General features: G+C 32.5%; 1 protein-coding gene and 3 non-coding genes across 4 annotated transcripts; 1 reads left to right on the forward strand and 3 right to left on the reverse strand.

Annotated features, from left to right (window-relative positions):
- The first annotated feature begins 5401 nt into the window (after positions 1-5401).
- LOC112743490 (L-type lectin-domain containing receptor kinase VIII.2) lies at positions 5402-7024 on the forward strand. Its single transcript, XM_025792706.3, has one exon. The coding sequence runs from the start codon at positions 5687-5689 to the stop codon at positions 6740-6742; it is 1056 nt and encodes a 351-aa protein (XP_025648491.1). The 5' UTR covers positions 5402-5686; the 3' UTR covers positions 6743-7024.
- Positions 7025-9177: 2153 nt separating this feature from the next.
- On the reverse strand, positions 9178-9284 carry LOC112746373 (small nucleolar RNA snoR109). Its single transcript, XR_003174262.1, has one exon. It is a non-coding gene; the product is annotated as a small nucleolar RNA snoR109 (small nucleolar RNA).
- A 636-nt stretch (positions 9285-9920) lies between these two features.
- Positions 9921-10010, reverse strand: LOC112746380 (small nucleolar RNA snoR27). Its single transcript, XR_003174269.1, has one exon. It is a non-coding gene; the product is annotated as a small nucleolar RNA snoR27 (small nucleolar RNA).
- Positions 10011-10095: 85 nt separating this feature from the next.
- LOC112746379 (small nucleolar RNA snoR26) lies at positions 10096-10188 on the reverse strand. The gene has a single exon (XR_003174268.1). It is a non-coding gene; the product is annotated as a small nucleolar RNA snoR26 (small nucleolar RNA).
- Between the last annotated feature and the right edge of the window lie 17791 nt (positions 10189-27979).

Consider the following 27979-nt stretch of genomic DNA (forward strand, 5'->3'; position numbering starts at 1 on the left):
CTAATTGTCTTTTCATTATATTGAAAAAAAAATTGTTGAAAAATTTGATAAAGATTCTATTATCGATAAATTTTATGATACGAAGAATCGACCACTTCATTAATAAAAAGTACATACATATTTTTTGTACTTTAAAATATATTCTCTATCGATATATTTTAGTAATATATTTTACATTATATATTTTTTTGTATAATTTTTTAATATTATATATATTATTGGCTCCTCCAAAATAATATTTCTAGATCCATCCTGCTATAATCATAAGAATTATCAAAGTCTTCGTATATTATAGGAAAAATAATGAGAGCTAACATGTTTAAGTTAATAATTCGTCAATATTTTTTCTTTTAAAGTTTTCTTTTCCTCTTCTTAACGTTTTGTTTATTTTCTATTTTATTGATTGATCAAAATAATTAATTTTAATAGTATAACCATATCTAATTTCTTTGGGTAATTTATCTTAATAAAATTATTGGAATCTAAAATTACGACACAAATATCTTCGTTAGAATTTGATTACACATCTATCCTATTTGAATCTATATAAGTCGAATCAGTTAAATTCGATTGGCACATATGTACGTATAGTGAAACACAAATTCAATTTATACTCGATAGCTCGAATCTATATATCTTATCTAGCTTATGTTTTTATAACAATTATATATTTGTCGTTATTATTATATGTTACATAATAATTGTATACTTTTTGCAGTTATTTAAAAAGTTTGTATCGATAATTGTGTAATTATCGCTAAAAGAGTACAAGATAGTTAATATCTAATATCGATAAATATGTTAGCGATTATTTTTATTATTACTAAAAATAAAATAAATAACCATTAAAAATAAATTTTCTAATCGTGAAAGTTAGGGGTGTGCATGATCCGACCCGATCCGAAGACCTGACCCAGCCCCGAATATTTTAGGGACTATTTTGGTGTGATTTCACTGGGTCTAGGGTCGGGTAAGGGTCTCAAAAATAGACCCGGTTATTATTTCGGGTCGGGTCCGGGCCATGGCTCGGGTCACCCGAAGTTGGTTCGGTGGCCCGGTCATCATACACAATTAATATTTTGTGTTATTAGTGATGGATTATGGCTATTCTTATGTGAAATTTAAGTATTGTAAACCTTAATATTTTGTGTTATTAGTTATTATAAGACTATAAGTTAATGTTTTATGTTTAAAATGCATAAGATTTTAGACTAATGTATAATATTGTGTTATTTATATTGATTTAAATATTTGGTGTTATTAAACAATATTAGTATTGATTATGGTTATGCTTTAATTTTAGAGAAGAGTTGATTCTTGTTATATTTTTCTAAGTGAATTTTACCATGTCAAATAATGGTTGGAGTCTTGGAAATTTGGATATTTTCACATGCTAGCTTATAAGAAGGTATCAAGGTAATGTAGTGTTAACGGCCCGATTTTCACCCGGTATAATCGTGGCCCGAAAGTGTATAGGTTTCATCGGGTCTAGGGCCGGGTTCGAGTCTAATAAATAGGCCCGGTATATATTTCGGGTCAAATCTGGATCACATCAAATCCGATTTCACCCGATCCATACACACTCCTAGTGGAAGCTTAAATAACTAAACATTCTTAAGATACGAAGTTTATATTTTAATAAATTTGTTTTAAATGTACAATAATAACCTATTTTTTTTTTTCTTAATATAATGTTTTCCCATACATACCTTAAATATGAAAGAGAAGTTTCATTCGATCCAGTACTCATTTTAAATGCTGAAAAGATACCATACATAACATACATCCTCACATATATCATGTGAAACTATTTAAAACCACTAGTCTGAAAACATCATCATTTCACCCAAAGCACCATTCCCATGTGTTTAGTCTCAAAAAACTGAAAAACCATCAAACGTAATATTTGATTAATTAAACATTAGCGCATACTACAAACAGAATAAGGAGAACAAAAACGTTGAATATCGCAAATTTATTGTACAAGAACTATAAGACGTTATGTGTCCTTGGTCCTTGCTATACATTTTTTTTTTTTTTCCCTTAAGTAGGAAACTATTATTTCTGCCCCTAATAAAAGATTCGTTTCCAAGATATCAAGGAGGTGGTTGTTTTTAAAAATGAACTCAATTTGACAAAATGTGTCATTTCTATAAGTTGTCAATTCGTGATTATCATAATTTTTTTTTCTTTTTGGGATAACATTTAGATGGTTATTTAGAAATGTTAATTAATACTCAAATTTGTTCTTCAAGATATAACTAATTCGTTCTTAAATTTGATTCTAAAAAAAATTATAAATTATATTAATCTTTGAAATATAATTGTAAGTCAAAATACTTGTTTTGTCAGTTAGACTATCACATGTCACATGATGACTCAGTAGAACTAAATAAAAAAAATAAAAAACTACTAATAAAATGTACAACTTAATATAAAGTTTCATTACTTGTTGAGCCACAATTTTTCTATGATAATCGAACATTGTATAAAAGTGCTTTAACTAGAACACTTGATATCTAACACTTTGAATAACATCAAATGAAAAAAAAAATTGATATTCCACTTTTCTGATGTGCTTAATTCATAAGCTCATGTTCACTAGAATAAAATTTATAAGTTCGCTCAAAGATTGCAACTACTAAATATGCATTATAAGAGGATCATTGCATTCAAAAAATACACAATTACAGTTGTATCTGATAGTTGCATTCGAATAAACAACAGATGTTTGCTAGCAATTTGAGTGTGTGAGAAACGAAATATGATCACATTATAGTGTTTGGAGATCTGATATTTATAAGGAAGTCTTTTTTTTCCATTACTAATACTTAAGGTTGTGAAAGGTTTAATTACGTAGTTTTGTGAAATTTTTAATTAGGTCTTTATATATTTTTTTTAATTGAGTTGTTACACTAAATTTTTTTTTAATTAGGTCTTTTTTGCAGTAATTGACTTAATTTTATAGGGACCTAACTAAAAATAAAAAAAAAATTAGTATAGAGACCCAAATAAAAAAAAAAGTGTATGACCAAATTAAAAAAAAATTAGTACAAAAACTTAATTAAAAAAAAAGTACAGAAACCTAATTAAAAATTTTGCAAAACTATAAAAATCATCGGAATAATTAAACCGTTGTGAAATAATGGTAGACTACACGTATTTCGCTACCTTAATTACGAAGTAGGATATACTCAATTTCTAATGTATTTTGCTGGTTACATGTATTTTGCTGACTTGTTAGCGAAATATTATCGATTTTGAATTGAGCCTATTTTGCAATTTTTACTACAAAATTGGAGTAATTTGTTTTAGTGCATTTTGCATACTAGCCCAAATACCCTCACAATATAATACATAAAACTGAAAATGTTTCTCACTTTATCCAAGTTAATAAATAATTTTTTATTTAAATAAAAAAAGCTTCAACCAAATTGGTGTAAGAATTTAGACAAAGAAATAAATAAAAAAACTGTAATAATTATATTACTCCAACTAAATTGAGGCTTTAGCTTAACATAAATAAACGATCGATTTAGTAAAATTTTTTTTTTGGAAGTAATCCATCGGAGCTAGTTTTTGAAATATAATTTTTTTTATAAGTTTTAATATTTATGTTTCGTAAATCAAACAAAAATGACTTGCAATAAATATGTAAACAACAATTATGTTTGATAAAATAATTTTTAAATTATAAATAAAAAAAACCATAATTGATATAAACATAAGGATAAATTTAAATATTTATTACATTATACATGAGATTATATTAAATTTTTTTACTTTAATAAATACAAACTAACTTTAAAAAAGATATTTTTAAATATTTCAAAAGTACTTCTAAATTTTAAAAATTTTAAATAAAAGTACATTTTTTTAATTTATCAAATATAAAATAAATTGATTATATTTTTAAAAACTACGCCTACTTCTCCAAAAAGTTTAACCAAATCAATTCTAACTTCAGGTCTCATTAAAAAGAAGGAAAAATTATATGTTACAATAAAATATTTTTAATGATAGAGCATGTTTAATTATTTTTTACAAAAATTTATGTGCATAACTGACTTTCACTAACAATATTGGATATGCATTTTAAATTTGTTACATGCAATTATAATGCACTAGTGATTTAATAATAATAATAATAATAATAATAATAATAATAATAATAATAATAATAATAATAATAATAAGATTAATCAAAATGACAATTTGTCAAGTTCTAACTAAAATATTTTATTTTCATGTTTTTCCAATATAATTTTTATAAATTATATATAATATTTTAGGAAAAATTTATGCACTAAACTTTTTCTTATATTAGAAATAGAAATAGATATCTCTATGTAGCATTTTGTTAGTTATTTATTCTTGATTCTATACAATATATAATTTCTTAACATTATAAGTAAAAGTAACTGCTTATGAATAATTGTAGGGTGTACAACAATTTCCCAAAAATAGTGAACATTGACAAGGAAAGGGTGGAAAAGGCCACAAATTGCAAAGAAGAAAACAAAAGATATATGATAATAATAAAATAAAAATCTTTATTGTTCTTGCTGAGGTTGACCGGTGTATAGCTCGTCCGTCGATGAATGTCTTCAAGCTTCTCGTCGGGATGAGTTATACGTCGGCAAGGAGAGAACAAGAGGGTGGGTACCTGCCTGCAAAAAACACTCCGACGCTCAAGTCAATAAGTGTTTAAGAGGTATAAGAATAATTCTATGAATATAGAATGTAAGACATGAAATGAAAGTTATCATGTGTTATGTTGTGTTTATAATAATTCTATGAATATAGAATGTATTATTGAGATTAGATATAGAAGGTTCTTTTTATAGGTATAAAATTGATGAATAGAATTGATGTTATGACCGTTTGGTCATTAAGATAGAAATGATGGTCATTAAGTCGGTAATGAAGGTGTCAGTTACAAACAAAAGAATGAATGATAGTTAACGCCGAGTTATAACTCATAATGCATAATAAAGACCGAGTTATAAGGTGACGGATCATTTATTATATTCCATTGTTCGGCAACCACAGAGGGAAAGTGTGGTGAAGCACGAAGTTGCAGAAAAAAGCAGTTAAAAACTTTTTTTTTTATGAAAAATATTACTTATACTCTAAATTTTTAGTCTTTAGTATTTAAATAATATTATTTAATTAATTTAAATATTTATTCTTAAAAAAAATTATTTATTTTTTTATAAAAAATTTACTTATTTTTTAGAGTTTTTTTTTTAAATTAAATAATAGATAATTTTTAAAAAATATCTAATTACATTGGTTTTTTTTGTTGTTCATAATATCTCCGAACTCAATAGGTGAAAGACTATTTTTTGGCAGATAGAAATTCCATTTATAAGATACTGCATAAAGCGAAAATCGAAGCAGTCAAGTAAGTTGCCCACTCGACGATCCCACTTAACCCAAATTGATTTACTATTTCTGTTAAAAACCTTTTATTTAATTTTCACAAACCTCCAAACCCAACAACTTGAACTTCTCCCAATAATATTCTTTACTTTCTCGGCTACTTTCTCTTCTCTTCTTCACTCCACAAACCCTAGAAACAGAAAAGGAAAAGAAAAATTCACCTTTTTTTATGCAAATGGGATTAACTCACCAACACTAGAGAGCCACACACTTCAAGATTCAGCTCAAGCCCATTTCAATTATGGCCTCATTTTCCACTTCTCACTACATCGTTGCCTTCACATTCCTCAACTTGTTCCTCAAAATCCAAGCTTTGAACCCAGTTCCATCTTTTTCGTTCTCAGACTTCGGAAAAGATCCAATTTTCAAGCAAAGTGTAGCACTTTATGGTAATGCAAGGGTTGTCAATGGCGAGTCTGAGGTTATGCTCTCTGGGTCTGGTAAAGTGATGAGAAAGAACCCCATCAAGCTTGTTGATGCTGCATCAAAGGGTTTGGTCTCATTTTCAACCTACTTTGCTTTTTCAATTTCCTTCAATGAAGGTGGGGATGGCTTGGCTTTTGTTATGGTTCCAAGTGGTTCTGAAGGTGAGTTTTTTGGTAATAACTCATCAGGGTTCTCTCTTGGATTGAAAGGAAAAAGCGGATTCGATGTTGTTGGTATTGAGTTTAGTATTGCAAATAGGGGTTCTGCTAGTTTTAATGTGGCCATTAAGGTTGGTGATTCAGTTCCTGCTAAAAAAAGCAATGTTTCTTCTGTTGTAAGAAGTGGTGAAAAAATGCATGCTTGGATTGATTATGTTGCAAGTTCTAGGAGATTAGAAGTTAGATTGAATCAGTTTGGTCATTCAAGGCCATATGATCCAATTCTATGGCATTCAATTGATTTCCCAAGTGTTTGGGAGTCCAAAGAAATGTTTGTGGGATTTAGTCCAGTGAAAAAGGATGATAATATTAATAGCTCTCAAGCATGCTTTCTCTATTCGTGGAGCTTTGTTTTGAGGATTTTCCCGCATTGGATGCACTCTGAGCCCATCGATCCGAAGGTCCTTGCTACCAAGGAAACTGAGGCTCCGGTGGTGAAACCAAAGAGTGACTGCCTTTTGAGGATTCTTGCTGCTATGATATTCGGTGCCGGATGTGGAGCTTTGACAGCATTTGTTGTGCTTTATGTGTGGACCATCTTCGGCAATAGACGTCCGGTAATGCCGGAGGAGTTTGTTATGCAGCCAATGGATTTCGAGTACAAGAAAGTCGACGTTGTTGTAGATAAACCCATCAAAGGTGCTAAGGAGTAGATCTGCAGGAGGGAGCTAATTGCGCCATTCACAGTTGTGTTGTAAATCAATGTTGCTTGTATTCAGGTTTTGTTTTGTTGTAATCTTCTGGGAAAGAACTGGTTAGTTTACTTTTTCCTACGTTATTGTCTTTTGTTAAGATAATTGAGATCCAGATCCAACTCTGCATCCAATATTACATAGCTTACCCCTTTTTTGTTTATCAATATATTGTGTAATGTTGCTGATAGAGATTTATATATATGGTTATCACTAATAACCACAATCAATCTACTTATTCAATGTTGATTGGCCCATAGTACATTAGTACCAATGTGGATTTATATTTATTTGCTTAGGGATGCAAATATAAGAAAATTATGATACATGGATGAGTTGCTTCTACACAACACTATCTCCTTTGATTTGTTGAATCCTTTATGTTGATGTTATGTTGTTTTCCATTTACTGACACAGTAAATTAACTCAAGCATTGGTTGCCATAAAAAGGTGCAACAGTGAATGGAGTATTGATGTTAAGCATGGTCTGATCTGAAATTGTATTTTTTATCTTAAGATATTCATATTTAGATAGTCTTGTCTGTAACTTGATTTCTGGTTTCTGAAATAACATAGCCTTTCTGTACTCTTTCCTTCACCAATCTTAGTAATGCAACTATCTTTTGAGAGTACCAGAATTTCGATTTGTTTGTGCACTTCATAGTGCCTGTTGCTAACATCTAGCACACTTGAAATTAAGTTTTTTTTGGTTCATGAGACGCATGAAACATCAAACATTTTAGTTGCTGGTCTTTTTGTTTTAGTAAATTCCTTTAAAGCATCCTGCAAACCATTTACTTTGGATAGTTGCTTGCGGAAGAGAATTTGAATCTGCTTGACTGCTTGTGATAAACCTTTTTTGGATGTAAGTTTTATATATTCAAAATTCTAAGTCAGTAAACTTGTTTCCCTCAAGGTGGGGGTTAGGTACTAGAATCAATAGTTAGTTTTATATTATCTGGTTTGGTTACTTACTATATTTTTTTATTTGAATGCAATTGTAGGAATATTTTTAGTTGCCTGCTTCCTTTTGGCATGTTTTTATCACATAGTTTATTTATGTTTAGATTTGAGTTTTGAAGTTAGTTTCTTGTTCCTCGGTCAGCTTCGGTCGTAACACATCATCACATGGGTTTGGTATTTTCTTACCAAGTTGTGGCTTTATCATAATTCACAAATGTGTGTACTATATGTTCTGCCTTCGTCAATTAATGTTAACCATGTGACGTTGCTGGCTATGCTCGTCGAGAAGGTGGTGGCTAAGCGATTTTGATGACTTCATATGCCATTTTTAGGTCATCTATTGATTGCTTTCTATTACAGAGAATTTATTCATTGAAAGCAAATTACAGGTTGAACCAAATTGGTTATTAGTTTACAGAAACATTGAACTGTCTAACAAAACTTGCCTTCATAATGAAATAATAGAACTATAAAATATCTAAACAATTAGTTTCTTGGGGAAGAAGAATCAAGACATTTAAATTCATGGTCAATACTTGCTGCCAAAGAGATGATATCGGATGGATATACATGCTTATTTGCAAAAGATCTTGTCTATTGAAAATTCGCCACAAATAAACCAAGTTGGGTTAGTCGAATAGTCAATTTACTCATCAGCTGAACAATGCCATGGGAAACCCAAAAAATATTCCCCACAAAAATTAAGTGATCAACATTTCTCCTTTGTATTTACATTGCATTTGAAATAATACTAACCAACATAGAACACCCAACAAATGCATTGAACCCTGACCTCAACACCAGATCCGTCCAAACATATTTTTCATTTCAAACAAAAAACAACTAAAAAAATCAAATTTACATCAATTACAATTGTATTTAGTTGGCAAATATCAAAAGCTTTGTCCAAGATTCAACCGTTTTCTCAAAACAAAAATTAGAAAAACAAAAGACAAGAATCAAATATTGCATCGCATCAAATTAAAATCAATAGGTATTCATTTTCTTGAATCAAAATAAAGCAGAGCAATCTTAATAATCACTACATTTTAGAGTTAAAAGTCGGGTATAGCATAACATTATCAACAATATTTAGAGAAACGAATGGGACTCTTAATTTTCAGAGGCATTATCACTCTAAGGCTACAAAAAGAAGACTAACCATTATCATCCTGGTCAATTGATCATCAGCAATCACCAACCACGTTTTTTTAATCTATTTCTCATAGACTATATTTTCGAATTAATTTATGAATAACAGATGTAGCAACTTTTTTTTCTAAGAGTTTACTAATAACTGAAATCTACAAAGCAAAAATATGTAAGTACTAGGCAGGGCTGGGATTGAGGTGAAGTGAAGGTAAACGAGGCTGGTAGTCGTAGAGGTAACTTAAAAAACTACCAGAACCACCCCATAGCTATCCCTATTGAATGAGTGTGAGAAGCTCGGTAAGCAGATTTGTCGACGAGACCCAAAAATGGATCTAACAACAACCGGCCAGTAAACTTCCCTAACCGAATTTCAATTTGGCTACAGCCGGAATGGCACATTCAAGATGAAGAGTACTGAATTCACCCTTCCCTTGGTACATGTAGCCTACATGCATCTTTGACCAACAAAACTGAAATTAGATAAACTCGTTCATATTAAAGCATGCAAATTATGTTCTAGAAAGTATCGTTGTCTACAATTTTTTTTTTGTCATTCTAGACAATATTTAACCTTAGTTGGCACGGATGGCAGCACCTTAAAGAATCACTGAATTGTAGTAAGTCATATTACAGTTAGCTTCAGTTCCTTGGAAAAGAATTGCAAATACATTACAGTTTCTAACTGCCACTGTTGATCTCATATCTTAATCCAAATGTATCAAACACTAAAGACAATGAGGACATAAACTAGCAATAAAAACATAGTTCCTATCAATATCCGTTTGAGGCCTAAAGAATAACAGTTCTATCAGCGAAATAGATTCAAATCAAAGATATAAAATAGAGGTTCGAAAATTAAATTAAAATCTAAAAAATCAGAGTATCACACACAAACATGTCACTTGACATAACTTTCACTACCAATCATCAAACATTCGAACATCCATTTACCAAAGCATTTATGGCAACGATATTTAACAGCGAAAGGTAGTTACGTGATTAGGAATGAACAGGGTAAATAATCGATGGATCTCAGCAAGTTATGTTATCTTCAATTCCTTTAGGAAGTTTCAGATAGATAACGCAGTTTAAAAAATAACATCACGGATCCAGAAAATCCAACCACCCAATTCCTTTAACGAATAAATCACAATGATAAATTTTTTCGATAGTGAAAATGAGATATTGATTTGTAAACAGAGCACCTCAGAGAAATAATTCCCCATAAGCTTCTTCACGGGTAATCAAAGTGCAAGGATAACAATTTTGAATTTGCTCATCACTGATGCTCGTATATAACACTAAGAATCAGAAGTAAGTAAACATAAACAGTAAAACTTTGAGGATAGCTTAAATCTGAAACAAGGAACTATAGACTTAGATCTCATTCTTCGAATTCCGAATGAATGCTATGCGCCTCGGTGCTTATGAGGTATAAGATGTTGGTTTAACACTTAAAATATTGGGTTTAGGGTTTTCTGAAAATTTATAGAACTCTGGGGAACCCTAGAAGGTGTTTGGTCCAGCTGATATTGTATTCCTCTCCAAAATTCCCAAACGAATGAACGATTCGTGTTTTTTTCTTTTTTTGTTATTTTATTTTTTAGTGTATGTGTGTGTATTTTTCTTTTCGATCGGGCAAATATAGGCAAAAAAAAAAAAAAAATTTACATATGATTTAGTGGGAGGTAAAATCACAAAAATGAGAATCGTTAGTGTTTTTTAAAATATGAAAATAAATAGAACTTGTCTCTGAATTGTAAATTTTAATTTAAAATTTTAAAAAGTAAATTTACAGACCACAAATTATTATTTTTAATTTTTAATTTTTGAATAGTGAATTCACGCTTCAAAAATTATCTTTTTTATTTTTTAAATTTTTAAATATACAATATATCATAATTCTCATATTTCAATAAATAATAATATTTTTTTTTAAATCACAAATCTCAAAACTATATGATAATTAAAAAGTATAAAGGTATATATAAGCAAGTTTTGATAATCGAACGGGTTAATAAATTAGTCGAATAACTAGTTTAATAAATTAATAGTTCAACTGAGGTTAAATTGTAATTGAATTAGTTTAATTAAATATAAATAAAATTATTAAAAATTTAATATTAATATTTAAATTAATATTTTTAAATTAATAAAATTTAAAATTTTATAATCTTACTTAATAATTTATCTATAATTTATCGTTAGAAATTTATAAATAAGTTCAAATATCAAAATTTATAACTTCTAAAAATTAAAATAAATATAAATAATAAATACAAAATATTCTATCATCAAAAGTAATAACAATAAGGCTGCTTTTATTTACAAGCATAGGACACAGAGACAAGAACACAGAACTATAAAATTATGTTTGGCATATGACACAGATATTATATCTAGAGATATTGAATTAGTGTATTTTATATCTTTCTTAACAGAAATGATATAAAGACACTGACAAAAGACAAACTTATTTTTTTATTTTTTATTATTCGTATCAATTTTTCATAATTATATTTTTTATCTAAAGCTTTTGTATGAAAAAAATTAATTATCAATTAGACTTTCATAATTTATTTTTTTATATTGATTTTATCACTAAACAAAATACAAAAACATTAATTTTTGTATTTTTGTTGTTTGTATTTTATTCTTAATATCCTGTCTTATCTTGTTCTTACAACCAAACATAGCCTAATAAAAAAGTTTTCATATAAATAAAAAATCAGAAAATCTCCACATACAAATGTTTCCCTATACAAGTCTTATAAGTCCTCCATACTCCTTATCCCTAAAACGCGCTTCTCTCTGGACGTATGTTTCACGCGCCTGTTTAACAGATTTTTCAATTAAGGAACGTGCGAATATATAACTTCCTTTTTCAAAAGGATTTCGTTTCTTTTTTTGAATTTCTTCTCCGTTTCCTTGCGTTCTCTCCTCGGTCTCTTTCGAGCGTTTCTCTGTGTCTTCTTCTTCCTCCTTTACCTGCGTTCTCGCTTCAGTTTTTGCGAATTGTTTTGCGTTTGAAGATAATGGATGATTTAGCTTCAGATTTTCAGCTGAACCAGAGCGAAGTGGATTTTGAGACTGTATCCAATGAAGTTCCTGAGGTGTGATTTAGATTGAGTTATTAATTGAATGTGAATTTGAATTTGATTAGTAGTTTTTTTTATTGTGTAGCTGAATAATCTATGTACCTTTGCTGTGATATTTTCTGTTTGTTCTTCCTTATTTCAACTGAATCTAATGCACTAGTTCTCCTTAGAATTAAAACAATTTTTCCATTTTATATCAGATATTCGGGTGTAGATCAGACAAATTTGGGTGCATTGAAGGAAATTTTGGGTGCATTTACAGTTTGTTACAGTTTATTATTTTAGTTGAATTTTTTCGTTTCTGTTTTAATATAGTCTATTTTTTTAGTGTATTTTTGCAGACCTTCTGTGCAGTTGATGACCAGTTTGTTCCCAAGGTTGGGATGACTTTTAGAACCCTTGACGATGCTGCAAAATTCTACAAGGATTGTTCAAAGCTTGCAGATTTTTCTACAAGAGTTCGGTGCACAAATAAGAAGGAAACGAAATTAAGAATCAATTGATTACATGTACTAGAGAGGGAAAATGCAAATCGAAAATATCTCCGACCGAGAAGACGAATCTCTCAGTTGGTTTAAATTATCCTGCAAGAATTTATATACACGTATTGAAGGATGTTGGTATTTGGATCATTTCGAAGGTCGTGTTGCATCATTCACATCCTTGCTGTCCAGATCAAGCACAGATGCTCAAACAGCACAGGGAACTAAGCTTCTCCATGCGTCGTACAATAGAGAATAACGAGGAAGCCGGTATCAGACCTAGCAAAACTTTCCAATCATTTGTTGCAGCAGCCGGGAGTCACCGCGAGTTAAATTTTATCGAAAAAGACGTGAGGAATTACATCACTAGAGAAGTGCGGAATGTTTCGGAACAAGAGGATACAAAAGAATTCGGGAAATACTTATTAAGAATGAAAGAGAAGAATCCGAATTTTTTTTTCGAGCTTGAACTCGAGGACAATCAGTCCATTAAGCTTGCTTTTTGGGCAGATGCAAGGAGCAGAGCTGCCTGTGAGTATTTTAGAGATGTTATTTCATTTGACACCACCTACAATACAAACAGGTAACATGGTGTTCTGGTTTATGATGCTAAATTAATGTTGTTTTATGAATCTGCTGCAGAGGTGTATATTGGCAGTTTTTGGGTGCACAGAATCATTATTCGGGTGCATTTTGTAGATAATAATTCTGTTTTTGTGGTAATCTGTTTCAGGTATAATCTGGTTTGTGATTTTTTTGTCGGGGTGAATCATCACGGTCAGTCAATACTTCTTGGATGTGCTTTGATGAAAAACGAAGAAATTAAATCATTCAAATGGTTATTTCAATATTGGCTTCATTGCATGGGAGGAAATGCTCCAAAAGGGATTCTCACCAATCAATGCGCGTCAATGAAAAGGGCTCTCGAGGCTTGTATGCCCACAATAATTCACCGTTGGTGTATTTGGCACATCACGAAGAAGATTCCAAGCAAATTAAACGGGTACAAGGGACATGCAGAAATCCAACAAGAAATGAGCCAAGTTGTTTGGAACTCTCATAACAAAGATTCATTTGATAGGAATTGGAATAATTTTCTGCTGAAGTATGGTCTTGTGGACAACAAGTGGCTTTCAGGTAATGTTTTTTAAAATCTACAGCAGAGGTGCAATATGCATGTTTTTGGGGTGCATTTTTGTCTGATTTGGGTGTATTTTGCAGATCTTTATGAAGACCGTCATATATAGGTTCCAATTTATCTGGATCACCACTTCTAGGCTGGGATGAGAAGCACACAAAAGAGCGAGAGCATGCATTTATTTCTTACAAGTTTATTACCCGAAACAGCTCGCTTATTCAATTTGTCAAACAATATGATAATTGCCTCGGAAGCAGGGAGCAAGCAGAGAGAGAATCAGATGCTGCAGATTTTCATACGGTGATACCGTGTGCAACAAAATCCTCCATTGAAGCTCAGTTTCAACATGTGTACACTCACCAAAAGTTTAGGGAAGTCCAAGCACAATTCAGAGGGAAGGCGAATTGCATCACAAAATTAACAAACTCCGCTCTAGGCTATTCAGTATACGAAGTTGGAGAACAAGCTTCTAGTTCAATATTCAACAAGTTTGTGGTTACTTACGACTCAGTAGCAGCCCAAGTGAAATGACAATACTTATTATTCGAGTCAAGAGGGATATTGTGCCGTCACACACTAAGTGTGTTAAGCTTTGAACGAGTAACCCAAGTGTCACCAACGTATATATTGGAACGATGGAGTAAGACGGTAAAGAGACGACACATACACATCAAGAGTAGCCACGACGAGCCACTATTGGAGCCAAGAAGCAAGGGATTTGACGAATTGGTGTTTAGTTCGCAAAATATTTGCGAATTTGCATCAGAATTGGAGGAGCTGACTGCCATTCTACACCGTTCGTGCCATAACGTCATGGTTGAGATGGAAGAACTGAAAGCCAAAAGGAAGGGGACATGTTCGTTATCTCACGAAGATGCCAAATTGGAATCCGTTAACGAGCTTCAAAGCCCTTCAAGGGTTCGAACAAAAGGACATCCAAAAAATAGGTTAGGTTCAAAGTTGGAAAAACAGATTGCAAATGCCTCAAAGAAGAAGAAAATGAAAGCTTTAAATGAGGTAAAAGTCATGTTCTTTAAATATGTGGTGATTGAGTTTAATTTTCTTGTTAATAGTTTTGCTAATATGTGAGTTTATTATTTCCAGTTAAACCTCTTTGATTCTACATCAGTGGTGCGTCCAAATTCCAGCCAATATCAAGGATGTGTTATGAATTATAAGGTTCAGGGAACCAGCAGCAGGGGATAGTTTTTTGGGTGTATAGTTACATAATATGGGTGTAAAGATTAGTTTTTTGGGTGTATTTCTGAATTTTCTTGTGTTTGACATTTTACATTTATATATTTTTAGATGCTGCTGTTTGTGTTATAAATTATTATTTTGTTTAGTTTTTATGGTTTAGGGTTTAGAGTTTAGGTTTTAGGCTTTAGGGTTTTAGGTATTTAGGGTATATATTTGGGTGTTTATGGGTTATATTTGGGTGTATATTTAGGGTTTAGGGTTTAGGGTTTAGGGTTTAGGGTTTAGGGGTTTAGGGTTTATGATTTATGATTTATGGTTTTGGGGTTTAGGATTTTAGGGTTTATGGTTTTGGGATTTAGGGTTTAGGGTTTAGGGTTTAGGGTTTTGGGATTTAGGATTTTAGGGTTTAGGGTTTAGGTTTTAGGGTTTAGGGTTTAGGATTTAGGATTTTAGGATTTAGGTTTAAGGGTTTAGGGTTTAAGGTTTAGGGATTTGGTTTTAGGGTTTAGGATTTTATGGTTTAGGGTTTAAGGGTTTTAGGGTTTAGGGTTTAGGGTTTAGATTTGGATTCTCTAAAGTTTAAATTTCACTTTAGAGAGTAAAGTGTGATCTCTCACCATTTATTTTATAGGTGGGACCAAGAATAAATATGAGAGAGAAACCATTCAAGGGTAGAAGATCACACTTTATCCTCTAAAGTACAAATTTAAAATTTAGAGGATCCAAATTCTTAGGGTTTAGGGTTTAGTTTTTAGTGTTTAGGGTTTTAGGGTTTAGGGTTTAGGGTTTAGGGTTTAAGGTTTAGAATTTTAGGGTTTAGGGTATTTAGGGTATATATTTGGGTGTATACGGGTGATATTTGGGTGCATAACTAAAGTAATTGGGTGCATTATTTGGTTTGGTTTTGTTTTTCTTTATTTTCTATGTACCTGTAATTTACAGCCTTTGAATACAGCACAGACAGTTTATTTATCCAAACAAATTTTATAATACAAATCAATAAAATATTCACAAAATTTACAAGTGTTCAAACTATTTCAAAACTACATAAAACTGAAGTCAATCACTATCACTTTCAATGTCATAAGAATCTACTTGACAATATGGGCTTAACAAAGCTACAGATGGCTTCGACAATCTCATTGTTTCACTTCCCTTGATCGCTGCATCTCTGTCGCGATTCATGTCATGAAAAAGAATTCGGGAAGCAAATTCAACTCTGAAGTAGTCGACCTCCGCCTATAGTTTGAAAGAATATTATTTGAATTAAATCTATTAATTCAGAAAAGTAATAGAGAGAGATATATAGTTTTAAATATAATTACTTGAGTCCAATTGTCCCACTCATACTTCTCCTTTTTAATGTTTTGAGGCTCAATTATTTCAAGTCATTTCATGACATAAATAGCACAATTATAGCTGAAAACCAAAAATAATTTAACAAATTAAAATAGGTCAGCAATTGAAAACACAATTTTTCAGAGTGAAAGATATGTACTCTGTGTTTTGGCCTAAAATGTCAATGTAAGGAGGCTCAATTTCACGATCTTTTTTTTTAGAGGTGCCCCCAGCATATACTCTAATTCTTGAAAGCACATACCCCTAAAAACAAAAAACAAAGCCGAATATAAGAAGGAATAAGTCAAATAAATCAATACACCCAAATATAAACAATATACACCCTACTTTGATTTGAAATGCACCCAAATTTCAGAACGCAAAAAACATGTCCAACTTACAATAAACTTATTTATCTTCATTCTGTCTTTGGAGGGACACGTCTTGTGGTAAGGGTCAAGTATATAAAACTTTTTCTTTCTTACATCAGCCACCCACATCCACCAATGATTTGAACAGCAAACAGGCGCAAAAATCTAAAACATCTCCACATTGAACAATGTTTTAGTTTAGTTCATAGATAACCAAAGAATTGTGATAAGAAGTTTTAGAAATAAAAACTTACATATGGATGTGATGCTAATTTTTTCCGGTCCAAAAAGGATAAAAACATTGGGTAGTCTTCAACATTAAATGGCTTTTTGGACTTTGGCTGTAAGAACTCCCCATTTGGATGATTACCAATGGCCATGTTCTGCAGCATTTGTGAAACACCCAAAGAAATCGTTTAATGCACCCAAAAGATAACAAAATGCACCAAAAAGATAACAAAATGCACCCAAAATTTTAAACATTACACCTTACCACAATATTAGGTGGGAGACAGTAGATTTCTTCCTCGAATCTTTTAATATTCTGTTGGTTGAGGATTAGGCACATGACAGTCACAATCTAGAAAAATAAAACAGCCAAATTAATTACATCAATTAATATTGCAGCCACATTTCATAAGATAATCATTAATCTTGTTCTAATCTTATGTCAGCTTCAATATATGAATTAGCTTTTAAGGATGCAAAGTGGACTTTTGACAGCACCAACGGTTGTTGGGCGTTCAATGTGCAAATTGAATCATACTCATCAGTACTGTCGTCCGCGTATGTCCTGATACATGTCACCCAGAGGTAGCATTTTTCTTTCATTTTGGGAGACATTAAATTTCTCCTCACAGGAGTTTCAAATTTGTCAAAAGTCTGGCCCACGGTTTGTTTTTCAGTTGGTGGAGTTTTACCTTCTGGGAAATCTGGTGTTTTCTTTTCTCCACTCTTTGCAATCTTTTCTACTAGCACATCTAATTCTTCCATTAGTATTTTGGTTTCTGGACTTTTTACCACCTGAGCTTCTACTTGCCCAACACCTTCTTGGGTCTGTATTTCTTCTTGGCTTGAATCAGTCAAGCCAAGACTGAATGATGGCAACGGTAATTCTTTAGGTACATAGGACGCTGTCCTGGCCATCATCAATAGTGCAGCAGCAGTCACTTCAGGGGCTGGATCCCTGCGTGTTAACTATTAACATATATCGTACTATAAGAATAAGAATAAACGAATAATTTTAAAAATCAATTTATATTTTGATGAACTTACATTTTAGATGGAGCTGGTGGCATTGTTGGTGTGCTTTTATCAACTTTTGGTGGTTCTGGAGTGCTGTGGGGTTAGAGAAAATGAATCAGGTTAAAAAAAATCGATTTCAGCTCAATTATCAGGATATATATCCAAATAAGATAACAATATACCCAAAAAATAACAAAATGCACCCGAATAATGTTGCTCACCTCTCTGTTGGTGGGGATGGTTCAAATGGTGGGACAGGGCTTTCAGAATAAATATCATTTACTATATCAAAATTCTATCAATTAACAGAAGATAAATAATCAGCAACCAAAACACCCTAAAAAAAAGTAATATGCACCCAAATTCAACATACCCTTGTTGACGTTTTCTTAAAAATTCTTCTATTGTTTCAGTTCCAATTTCAGTTCTGACAGTACATTCAAAATTACATGTTAACAAAATATAGTTCTGATTACAAAGTTTAAGATAGGTTTAGAAAGTATCTTACCCATCGTAGGAATGATTTTCTTCTTCTGAAGACGAATCCTCAATTACGTGCTTCCTTTTTCTGGATTACGTCCTGAAAATCAAAAAATTATGAATCAGACAAATACAATAATATTGATGATGAGATACTGTCGAAGGCAGTTCATACTTTTTGGCAGCAGTGTAAATTTTTTTGCTTGTTTTTTGTTTTTTAACTGGCAAGGATTCTTCACTCCTGAAATTAAATGAGAAACAATGTGTTAATACATTAAATTTTGATAGAAACAGGAAAGAAAGTGATGATAATTTCAGAATCTTACTCATTAGTGGATTCACTTTTGCTCTCTGAAATGGAATCCTCCAAAATCTGCTTTCTCTTTCTGGATTCCATTCTGGAAAGCAAACACTTATTAGGGAAAAACAACTTAAAATTGACAAAATGCACCCAAAAATATTACTTACATTTTGGCTCCCTTTTGGGTTGTTTCCTTGTAGGCTCCTCTTTGTCTTCTTCCGACTCAGACTCAGAGGAAACATCAACATCAGTCTCTGATGAATCATTCTCAGAGGAAGAACTTGGTTTCTTTTTTTTTTTTTCTTTTCTTTTTTCTTTTCTTTTTCTTTCATTTCTTTCAGTTTCTTTTTTGTCTTCGCCATCTTGATGATGCCCTGACATAGTAGAAATGTTAGTTTACAACATCTAGATAAATAAGAGAACGTATTCTGTTTGCTTACCATATGGCCATCTATCTCTCCTCTAATTCTTGCAACCAGCTGCTCTCTGTTCTAGTTGCTAACCCAGGGAACTGCAGCTTTTTTCTCTCCTTTCTTCTCCTTGTTTTTAGCGAGATAGAAATATATTATCATCAAGGCATAGAGGCACCCATTGATTGATTTTTTCTTTTTCAGACAGAAATTTGTTATGCCTTTAACGATGAAATTCAGCACATGGGCTCCCCAGTTGCCCTCTGTTATTTTCTCCATCTGAAAAATTGGAGCTATGTGCGCAGGTGATACTTTGGTTATTGTACTTGGTAGCAAGAACGCCATCTGAATATAGAGGATGAAAATCCTCTTAAACATCAGCCAATCTTGTTCATTTTCAACACCGATGCTCATCATCTCATCGGTCAGCTGCTTCAGAGTGTTGCCCTGGAACCTTCTAAAAATGAGTTGGTTCTCTTCGGAGAGATTCTTAAAACTCACTTTTTCAGAAAATAGATCTCCTACAAAAAAGAAAACAATTTATTACTTGAAATGCACCCAAATATGATTCATATGAACCCAAATATCACTCGTGTGCACCCAAATATCACTCACATGCACCCCAAATATTGCTCATGTGCACCCAAATATCACTCACGTGCACCCAGATATCACTCATGTGCACCTAAATATCACTCATATGCATCTAAATCTATTACTTGATTACATGAGATTAGAATAAGATAATGCGAAGAATACATTACAGATAATGGAACTATAGAGGTTTTCTGTAACCAGTTACCTGATGCATTGATGCCAAGGGCATCCCCTATTATTTTCGGTCTAATCTTAAAGGAACCATAGCTGGTTTCCAGTGTGTTTTTCTCCAATTTAAAGGAGTTATCCAACTCCTTTAAAAGTTTGTGAGGCACATTCATAGGCGGGATGTGCATGAGTCCCCCAAATCCTAATTCACAAACAATTACTTTCTTCGGTTCACTCATCTTTTGAAATTTTTTGCTCAGTAGTCTGGTAGCACACTTCAAGTCTTTGGTTTGCTGTAAACAAAGTAAAATTAGAGTCATTTAAATAACCTATATTTGTATTAGGAAAAATTGACTTGTTGTAAGATATATATATATATATTCACTTACGTTGTATTTTTTCCACTTTGGTTTTTGGTTGTCATTTTTTCTGCAAGGAAAAAAAATACTGTTAATAGATAAAAAAATGTACCTAAATACCAGAGCTATACACCTAAAAACCAGTCACGTGCACCCAAATTCCAGCCACAAACACCCAAATCCAGTTCTATACACATTTTGTTTTTTTCAATTAAACAAAACTAAATGAGTTCAAAATCACATTCAACTCAACCAAACAAGTAAAATTATAAATTAAACGAGTTCAGAATGATATTTTAGTTCAAAATGCCACTAGAAGCACTAGTCGCATTCTATACTGACATATACACCCAGAAATGCTCCATACACAGTTTATATGTATACAAACCTACTTAAAAGGCCTCCTAACATTCACAAAACAGAGTTTATATGTATACACCCAAATATCATTTCTCTTGAACTACATAAAATAGCATAAACAACTTGAAGAGTTTCATTAGAACAGTAATATGAGATCTAAACCTAGAATAGTCAAACAGAAAGAAAAATACCACAATATAGTACTTCGATTTCGAAATCAGAAATAGAAATGTGAAAAACCTAAATGAAAAACGAAACAGTATCTTGAATGATGTTTGTTCGTTCTTTTTGGTGTTATTTGATGGAGATTTGAATATTTGCTTCTTGATTTGTTGTACTTTTTGCGAGGACTTGGACGGTTTCTTCAGAGCTTTTTTTTGTTTTGAACGTGGCTTGAATCTTGAGCGTTTGTGTATTGATTGAGGAAGAAGAGGAAGAGTTTTTTATTATGAACATGCTTTGGAGCAAGTGAAACGGTTGAGTATCGCACGTGGTTTTCACGTTCGAGTGTGGAGTGTGGGTGCGCGTCATTTTTTGTTGGGCTTGGACAGCTTGTATAACTTGTAAGCCAAAAAGGCTTGTATGTGTAGTAGGCTTGATAAAAAATACTACTCATCACACATCATAATCATTATTAATTATCAAAATATCTTCATCATTATTAAAAACAGTGACAATTGGTGAGTTGATTTGGGGCTGAGTTTAAAAATAAATTTGCTGGTTTGTAGGCCTGAAATTTAAGAGCCTCAACAGATTTATCTAATCACAATTAAACTAAATTAAATTTTCATGTATCATTTGTAAACACAAGTCTCAACTTATATGTAATACTCTCTAAAAATATATACTTGAAAATGAAATTCAAAGGCTACTAGTAGTGTTTTTCTTTGTCAGGAAGAAATACTAGTGTTTTGTAATGCCATAAGTCTATAGGTTTGAGCTAACCTCTTTTTAGCTGTCCCTATGTTATACTACTCTTAAAAAGCCATTGAGTATGGAGATCTTGCTCTTGAAATGATGAGATGGGCCTAACTAAATTTATAGCTAATATGATGTAAAAAGCAAGAAATGATGAGATGGGCTTAACTAAATTTATGGCTAATGTAATATAAAAAATAAGATTATCAAACTATTTTAGTGATTATTTTATTGGTCTAATTGGTTTAACTATTAGTTTAATCAAAAAATGATTTTATAATAAATAAAATATAAATAAATTATTAAAAAATAATTATAGTATAATATAAATTTTAAAATATCATTCAAATTTAAAATATTATATCAATTAAAGTCTTATAATTTTATTAAAGTACAAACTCAAAAATCAAATAATAAAAAAATATCTAAATACAAAAAGGCTATTACTACCATCACTATTTCGACGAAAATCAACATTAATATCATCTAACAAAATAAAAAATACACATTTTTATCAATATTTTAAAATTAACATTCCAATAAATAATTAAAAAATAAATATTTATAATTAAATTTTAATTGATTTAACTATTGTTTTTTAAAAATTATTATATTAAATATTTTTTGTTTCATAATAATAATAAATATGAAAAATTATATTAGAATATATTACTTTACTATTTTACTCATGTAGTGTCTTTTTGGATTTGGCTATTTTACTTATATTGTACTTTTGGAATTTCAGATACAACAACAACAAAGCCTTGTCCCACTAGGTGGGGTCGGCTACATGAATCAAACGATGTCATTGTACTCTGTCATATATCATGTCTACAGAGAGACCGTTTACATGTAGATCTCGTTTGACCACCTCATGAATGGTCTTCTTAGGTCTTCTTCTGCCTTTCGCCCCTTGTCCATCTTCCATCTCATCCACCCTCCTGACTGGGTGTTCTATCAGTCTTCTTCTCACATGTCCAAACCACCTGAGACGCGATTCAACCATCTTTTCCACAATGGGTGCTACTCCAACTCTCTCCCTTATATCTTCGTTCCTTATTTTATCCAATCGCGTATGACTACTCATCCATCTCAACGTCTTCATCTCTGCCACATTCAGCTTATGTTCGTGCTCCCCTTTGGCTGCCCAACACTCCGTACCATAAAGCATAGCCGGTCTTATAACGGTGCGATAGAATTTACTTTTAAGTTTTAAAGCCACTTTTTTGTCGCATATAAAACCAGATGCACTCCGCCATTTTGACCAACCTGCTTGGATCCTATGATTTACATCCTGTTCAATCTCTTCATTATCCTGTATGATGCACCTAAGATACTTAAAACTTTAAATTTTTGTAGGATATTTTCTCCAATCTTCACCTCTATATTAGGGTTTTCCCTTCTCAGACTGAACTTACATTCCATATATTCTGTCTTGCTATGGCTTATGCGCAGACCATACACTTCTAGAGCTTCTCTCCATAAGTCCAACTTCTTATTTAGGTCTTCCATTGACTCTTCCATAAGGACGATATCATCGGCAAAAAGCATGCACCATGGTACAGGCTCTTGAATGTGCTCTGTGAGTACTTCCAAGACTAATGTGAAAAGGTATGGACTTAAGGATGATCCCTGGTGTAATCCTATACTAATAGGAAATTCCTCTGTCACACCACCTTGAGTCTTCACACTAGTTATGGCCCCATCATACATGTCTTTAATTGCACGAATATATGCGATCCTTACTCTCCTCTTTTCTAAAACCTTTCATAAGACCTCCATTGGCACCCTATCATACGCTTTTTCCAAATTAATAAACACCATATGTAGATCCCTTTTATTACTACGATACCTCTCCATCATCCTTCTTAATAGGTATATCGCTTCAATAGTAGATCTGCCTGGCATAAATCAAAATTGGTTCTCTGTTACTTGTGTCTCTTTTTTCAACCTCCGTTCTATCACCCTTTCCCATAACTTCATAGTATGACTCATGAGCTTGATCCTTCTATAGTTTCTGCAACTTTATATATCCCCCTTATTCTTGTAAATAGGTACTAATGTGCTCTTTTTCCACTCATCAAGCATCTTCTTTGACCTTAAAATCTCATTAAAAAGCTTGATTAACCAGTTCATGCCTTTTTCTCCAAGGCCCTTTCAAACCTCAATCGGGATATTATCAGGTCCTACTGCCTACCATTTTTCATCGGCTTTAGAGCCTCTTTTACCTCGAAGTCTCAAATCCTTCATAGTAGTCAAAGTTTTGATCTTCTTCCCTTGTGCATAACTGGCCAAGGTTCGGAAGAGTCTTCTGTCCCTCATTAAATAACTTGTAGAAGTAGCTCTTCCACCTTTCATTAATCTTTTCCTCTTGAGCCAACACCTCTCCATCTTTACCCTTTATGCACTTAACCTGATCCAGATCTCTCATTCTTCTTTCACAGCTCTTTGCGATTCTATATATACCTTTTTCTCCTTCTTTCGTACCCAAAGACTGGTAGAGACCCTCAAATGCTCTTGTGCTTACTTCACTTACAACCACTTTTGTCTCTTTCTTAGCCGCCTTATATTTTTCCCAGTTATCTGCGTTTCGGCATAAAGACCACTCTTTAAAGCACTCCCTTTTATCTTTATCTTTTCTTGTACACTCGTATTCCACCACCAGGACTCCTTGTCTCTTGGTCCTATTCCTTTAGATTCACCAAAGCTTTCTTTTGCTGTTCTTCTAATAACTTCTGCCATCTCCCTCCACATCTCTTCCGCGTTTCCATTCCCATCCCACTTTGCCTCTTCTCCTACCCGTTTTAGGAAGCTTCTTTGTTCCTCACCTTTCATCCGCCACCACCTCATCCTTGGTTCTTCATATGATATCTTTTCCTCAACTTTTGCTCAATGCGAAAATCCATGACGAGCACCCTATGTTGTGTTGTCAAACTCTCTCCCGGGATAATTTTACAATTAATGTAAAATTTCTAGTCGACTCTCCTCAACAAGAAGAAGTCAATTTGAGAGCTTGTCATGCCACTCTTATAGGTTATAAGATGTTCATCTCTCTTTTTAAAACATGTATTTGCGATGAGAAGATCAAAGGTTGAGGAAAGTCCAAAATAGTTTTACCCTCGGCATTGATCACCCCGAAACTATGGCCTCCGTGAATACTCCCATACCCAGTCACTTCTCTCCCAACATGGCCATTTAAATCTCCTCCTAAGAAAATCTTATCTCCCGAAGGTATGTCTTGAACCAAACTCTCTAGATCCTCCCAAAACCTTATCTTGTGTTGTTCGTCCGAACCCACTTGTGGTGCATAGGCGCTAATCACATGGAAAGCACCTCCCTCCACCACAAGTTTAATTTGATAGAGATGATCCGATCTCCCACCCTCTTGACATCCACTACGTCCTTCTTCCACTGCTTATCCACAATAATTCCAACCCTATTCTTATTCTTCACCTTTCCTATATACCAAAGTTTGAAACCAAAAGTATACAACTCCCTAGCCTTCGCACCAACCCATTTTGTTTTTTGTAGGCACATAATGTTAATCTTCCTCCTTGTCATGGTGTCAACCACCTCCATGGACTTTTCTGTTAGAGTGCCTATGTTTCATGTCCCAAATCTCAATCTTTTGTCGCTCCGACCTTTACCTTTTACTTTGTGAACTAGCTTATTTACCCTCGTCCGTTCATAAAAATGAGAGAACCCTTGCTCATTTAACACTACATTCGGGCACCGATGCAGTGGCTCTTGCTCATTTGACACCGTACTCGAGTCATACAGCGCGTTGCTTCTGGACAACGACCTAGGTTTAGCGCAATAATGTCTTTGATTCATGTCATGGGGATTCGACTATATTTTTATGTTGGTTGTCGAAGACTTAACACAACCCTCCTCCTTTATCCGGGTTTGGGACCGGCTATGTATCACAAGTGTAACATAGGCGGAGTTAGATTTTGGAATTTTAGATGATAAAACCAAAATAATTGTTATATGTAAGTGCAAAGTCAAGTGTTTGGAGTCTAACAAAAAAACAAATCAAGTGTTTGTATTATTTCTATCTAGTCTCTTTCAACCCAAAGATTAAAAAAATATGCTTATTGAGCCAATTTCAAGGCCAAATATCAAGCTATAGCTTTTGTATTATATTGTATTTTGTGTAAAATATATAGGATTGAATTATATTCTATTTGGTTTGAAATAAAAATATAAAATAAAATGTTTGAAATTACTAAAATACTTTTATTAATTAAAAAAATAAAAATCCTTAACTTTGCCACCTTTTTCTCTTTCCTTCTTTGCGTGTGCTCAGTAACGGATCCAGAAAATTTTATCAGTGGGAGCAAAATATATATAGTATAATAATAACTTTTATAATTATACTATAGTATTATAAAATATGATTACTCCTCAAATTATTTAACTAACAAATTAAAATAATAAAATAATAATTTAAATAATAAATAATTTAAAATTCCATTCTTTTGGGTTTCATATTTTGAAAAGATTGAATAATCTTTTCATTGTCAATACAATCAAATATCTCTCTTTCTATGTATTTCACTAAATAATCATTTAAAAATTCATCTTCCATACGGTTGCAAAGCCGACTCTTTATGATGTTCATAGCAGAAAAAGTTCTTTCAACTGATGCAGTTGCTACAGGCAAAACTAAAGCTAACTTCAAAAGAAGAAACACTAATGGATAAACAATATTTTTTCGAGTCTCTACCAATTTCTGAGAAAGAGCACCAATCCTATTTAAGTTTGAGAATTGATCATCAGAACACACATCTAGTATGAAGTTCTAAAGTTTACTATCAAATGCCAAAAGTTGAGTAGAAGAAATTTCTAATGGATAGAATTGAGCTACCTGGATTAACTTCTCCTTATCAAACGTAAGAAATGAGTGTCTTGGATTCAGACAAGCTATACAAAGAAGTAATTCAATATTCACCTTTGTAAAACGATTGTTGAGTTCTTGAAGTTGTCTATCAACTACTTGATACTTGAAAATGATGCAAATTTGAGATCTTTTGAGCTTTGCGTCTTGATCTTCCTTGTGACACAAATATATCATCCATTTTTGGAATAGTAATATTATATTTTTCACAAAATAATGAGACTTCGTCAAGTAAAAGAGACCAACCATCATCTCTTATAGTTTGCAACCGTTGCTTAGACACTTTAACCAATGCCATAGCATTTACAATGTCTTGATCATTCCTTTGTAACGCTTGAGATAATTCATTAGTAACTCCCAAGATATTTTTCATCAAGTGCAAGTTGAAAATGAATTCAAAGGATCGAATAACATTCAATAAATGACATGCTTCAGCTCTTTGTTCTGAATTATTTTCATCTTCCTCAACATATTCAAGAACATTGACCACGGAAGGAAACAAAGAAATTAATCTAAGTATAGTTCCATAGTGTGAACCCCATCTAGTATCTCCAACTCTTTTCAAAGCTATTTCTTGATTCAAACCACGTCCACTAGCAATTTCTCCACTTTGTAATGCTTCAATTGTCTTAGTCATCTGACTATCACGAAGCATATCTCTTCGTTTACACGAAGCTCCAACAACATTACACAAATCGGTTAACAAATTAAAAAGCAAAGCAATTTTAATTTTTTTTGCAACCGTTACAAGAGTTAACTGAAGTTGGTGAGCAAAGCAATGTATATAGAAAGTATAAGAATTTTCTTTCAATATCAAAGTTTTCAAACCATTGAATTCTCCTTGCATATTACTTGCACCATCATATCCTTGGCCACGTACTCTTGATAAACTTAAATTATATGTTTCTAATAATGACTCCAATGCTAATTTTAGAGATAAAGCATTAGTATTAGAAACATGAACAAGACCAAGAAAATGCTCCCTAACTTGTCCTTCTTTATTCACATACCTTAAACAAACTGACATTTGCTCCTTAATAGAAATGTCATGGGCTTCATCAACCAAAACAGCAAACAATTCATTCCCAAGATCATTAACAATAACTTTTGTCGTTTCACTTGCAGTAGCTCTTACAATATCTTTTTGAATTGAGGGAGCTCTTAGTTTAAGATTCCCATGAGCATTTTTGAAAGCACAATCAATCTCTTTATTATGTTGCGCAAGAAAGTTTAGAAGTTCCAAAAAATTTCCTTGATTAACAGAGTCATATGTCTCATCATTACCATGAAAGGCTAATCCTTGTCGCAAAAGAAATCTAAATTGAATGGGTTTTATCAACTATTCTCACACTTATTCATGTAAATTGCATGTCTTTAATTTTCCTTCTTAATTTTGTACTATGATTGAAAACATGCTTCTTTGGCCTTAAACTTGCTAATTTTAATCCTCTCTTATTACTATTCGATGCCGTGATATGCGTGCTAAGTGTTTTCAGGTTTTACAGGGCATGGATGGCTTAGAAAATAGAAAGAAAGCATGCAAAAGTGAAAGGAACACAAGAAATTAAGAATTTCAGAATCTGGTAGTGACGCGCACTCATGGGCAACGCGTACGTGTGACCAGTGCATCAAATAAGCGACGCGTACGCGTGGCCGACGCGTATGCGTGACGAGTGTCACGTGCTGCAATTTACAGAATTTGCTGGGGGCAATTTCTG

This window comes from Arachis hypogaea, chromosome 14 (genome assembly GCF_003086295.3).
Source record: "Arachis hypogaea cultivar Tifrunner chromosome 14, arahy.Tifrunner.gnm2.J5K5, whole genome shotgun sequence".
Lineage (NCBI taxonomy): Eukaryota > Viridiplantae > Streptophyta > Magnoliopsida > Fabales > Fabaceae > Arachis > Arachis hypogaea.

What these genes read in the sequence shown, in the direction of transcription:
- LOC112743490 (XM_025792706.3), top strand. Translation starts at nt 5,687, where the DNA reads ATGGCCTCATTTTCCACTTCTCACTACATCGTTGCCTTCACATTCCTC.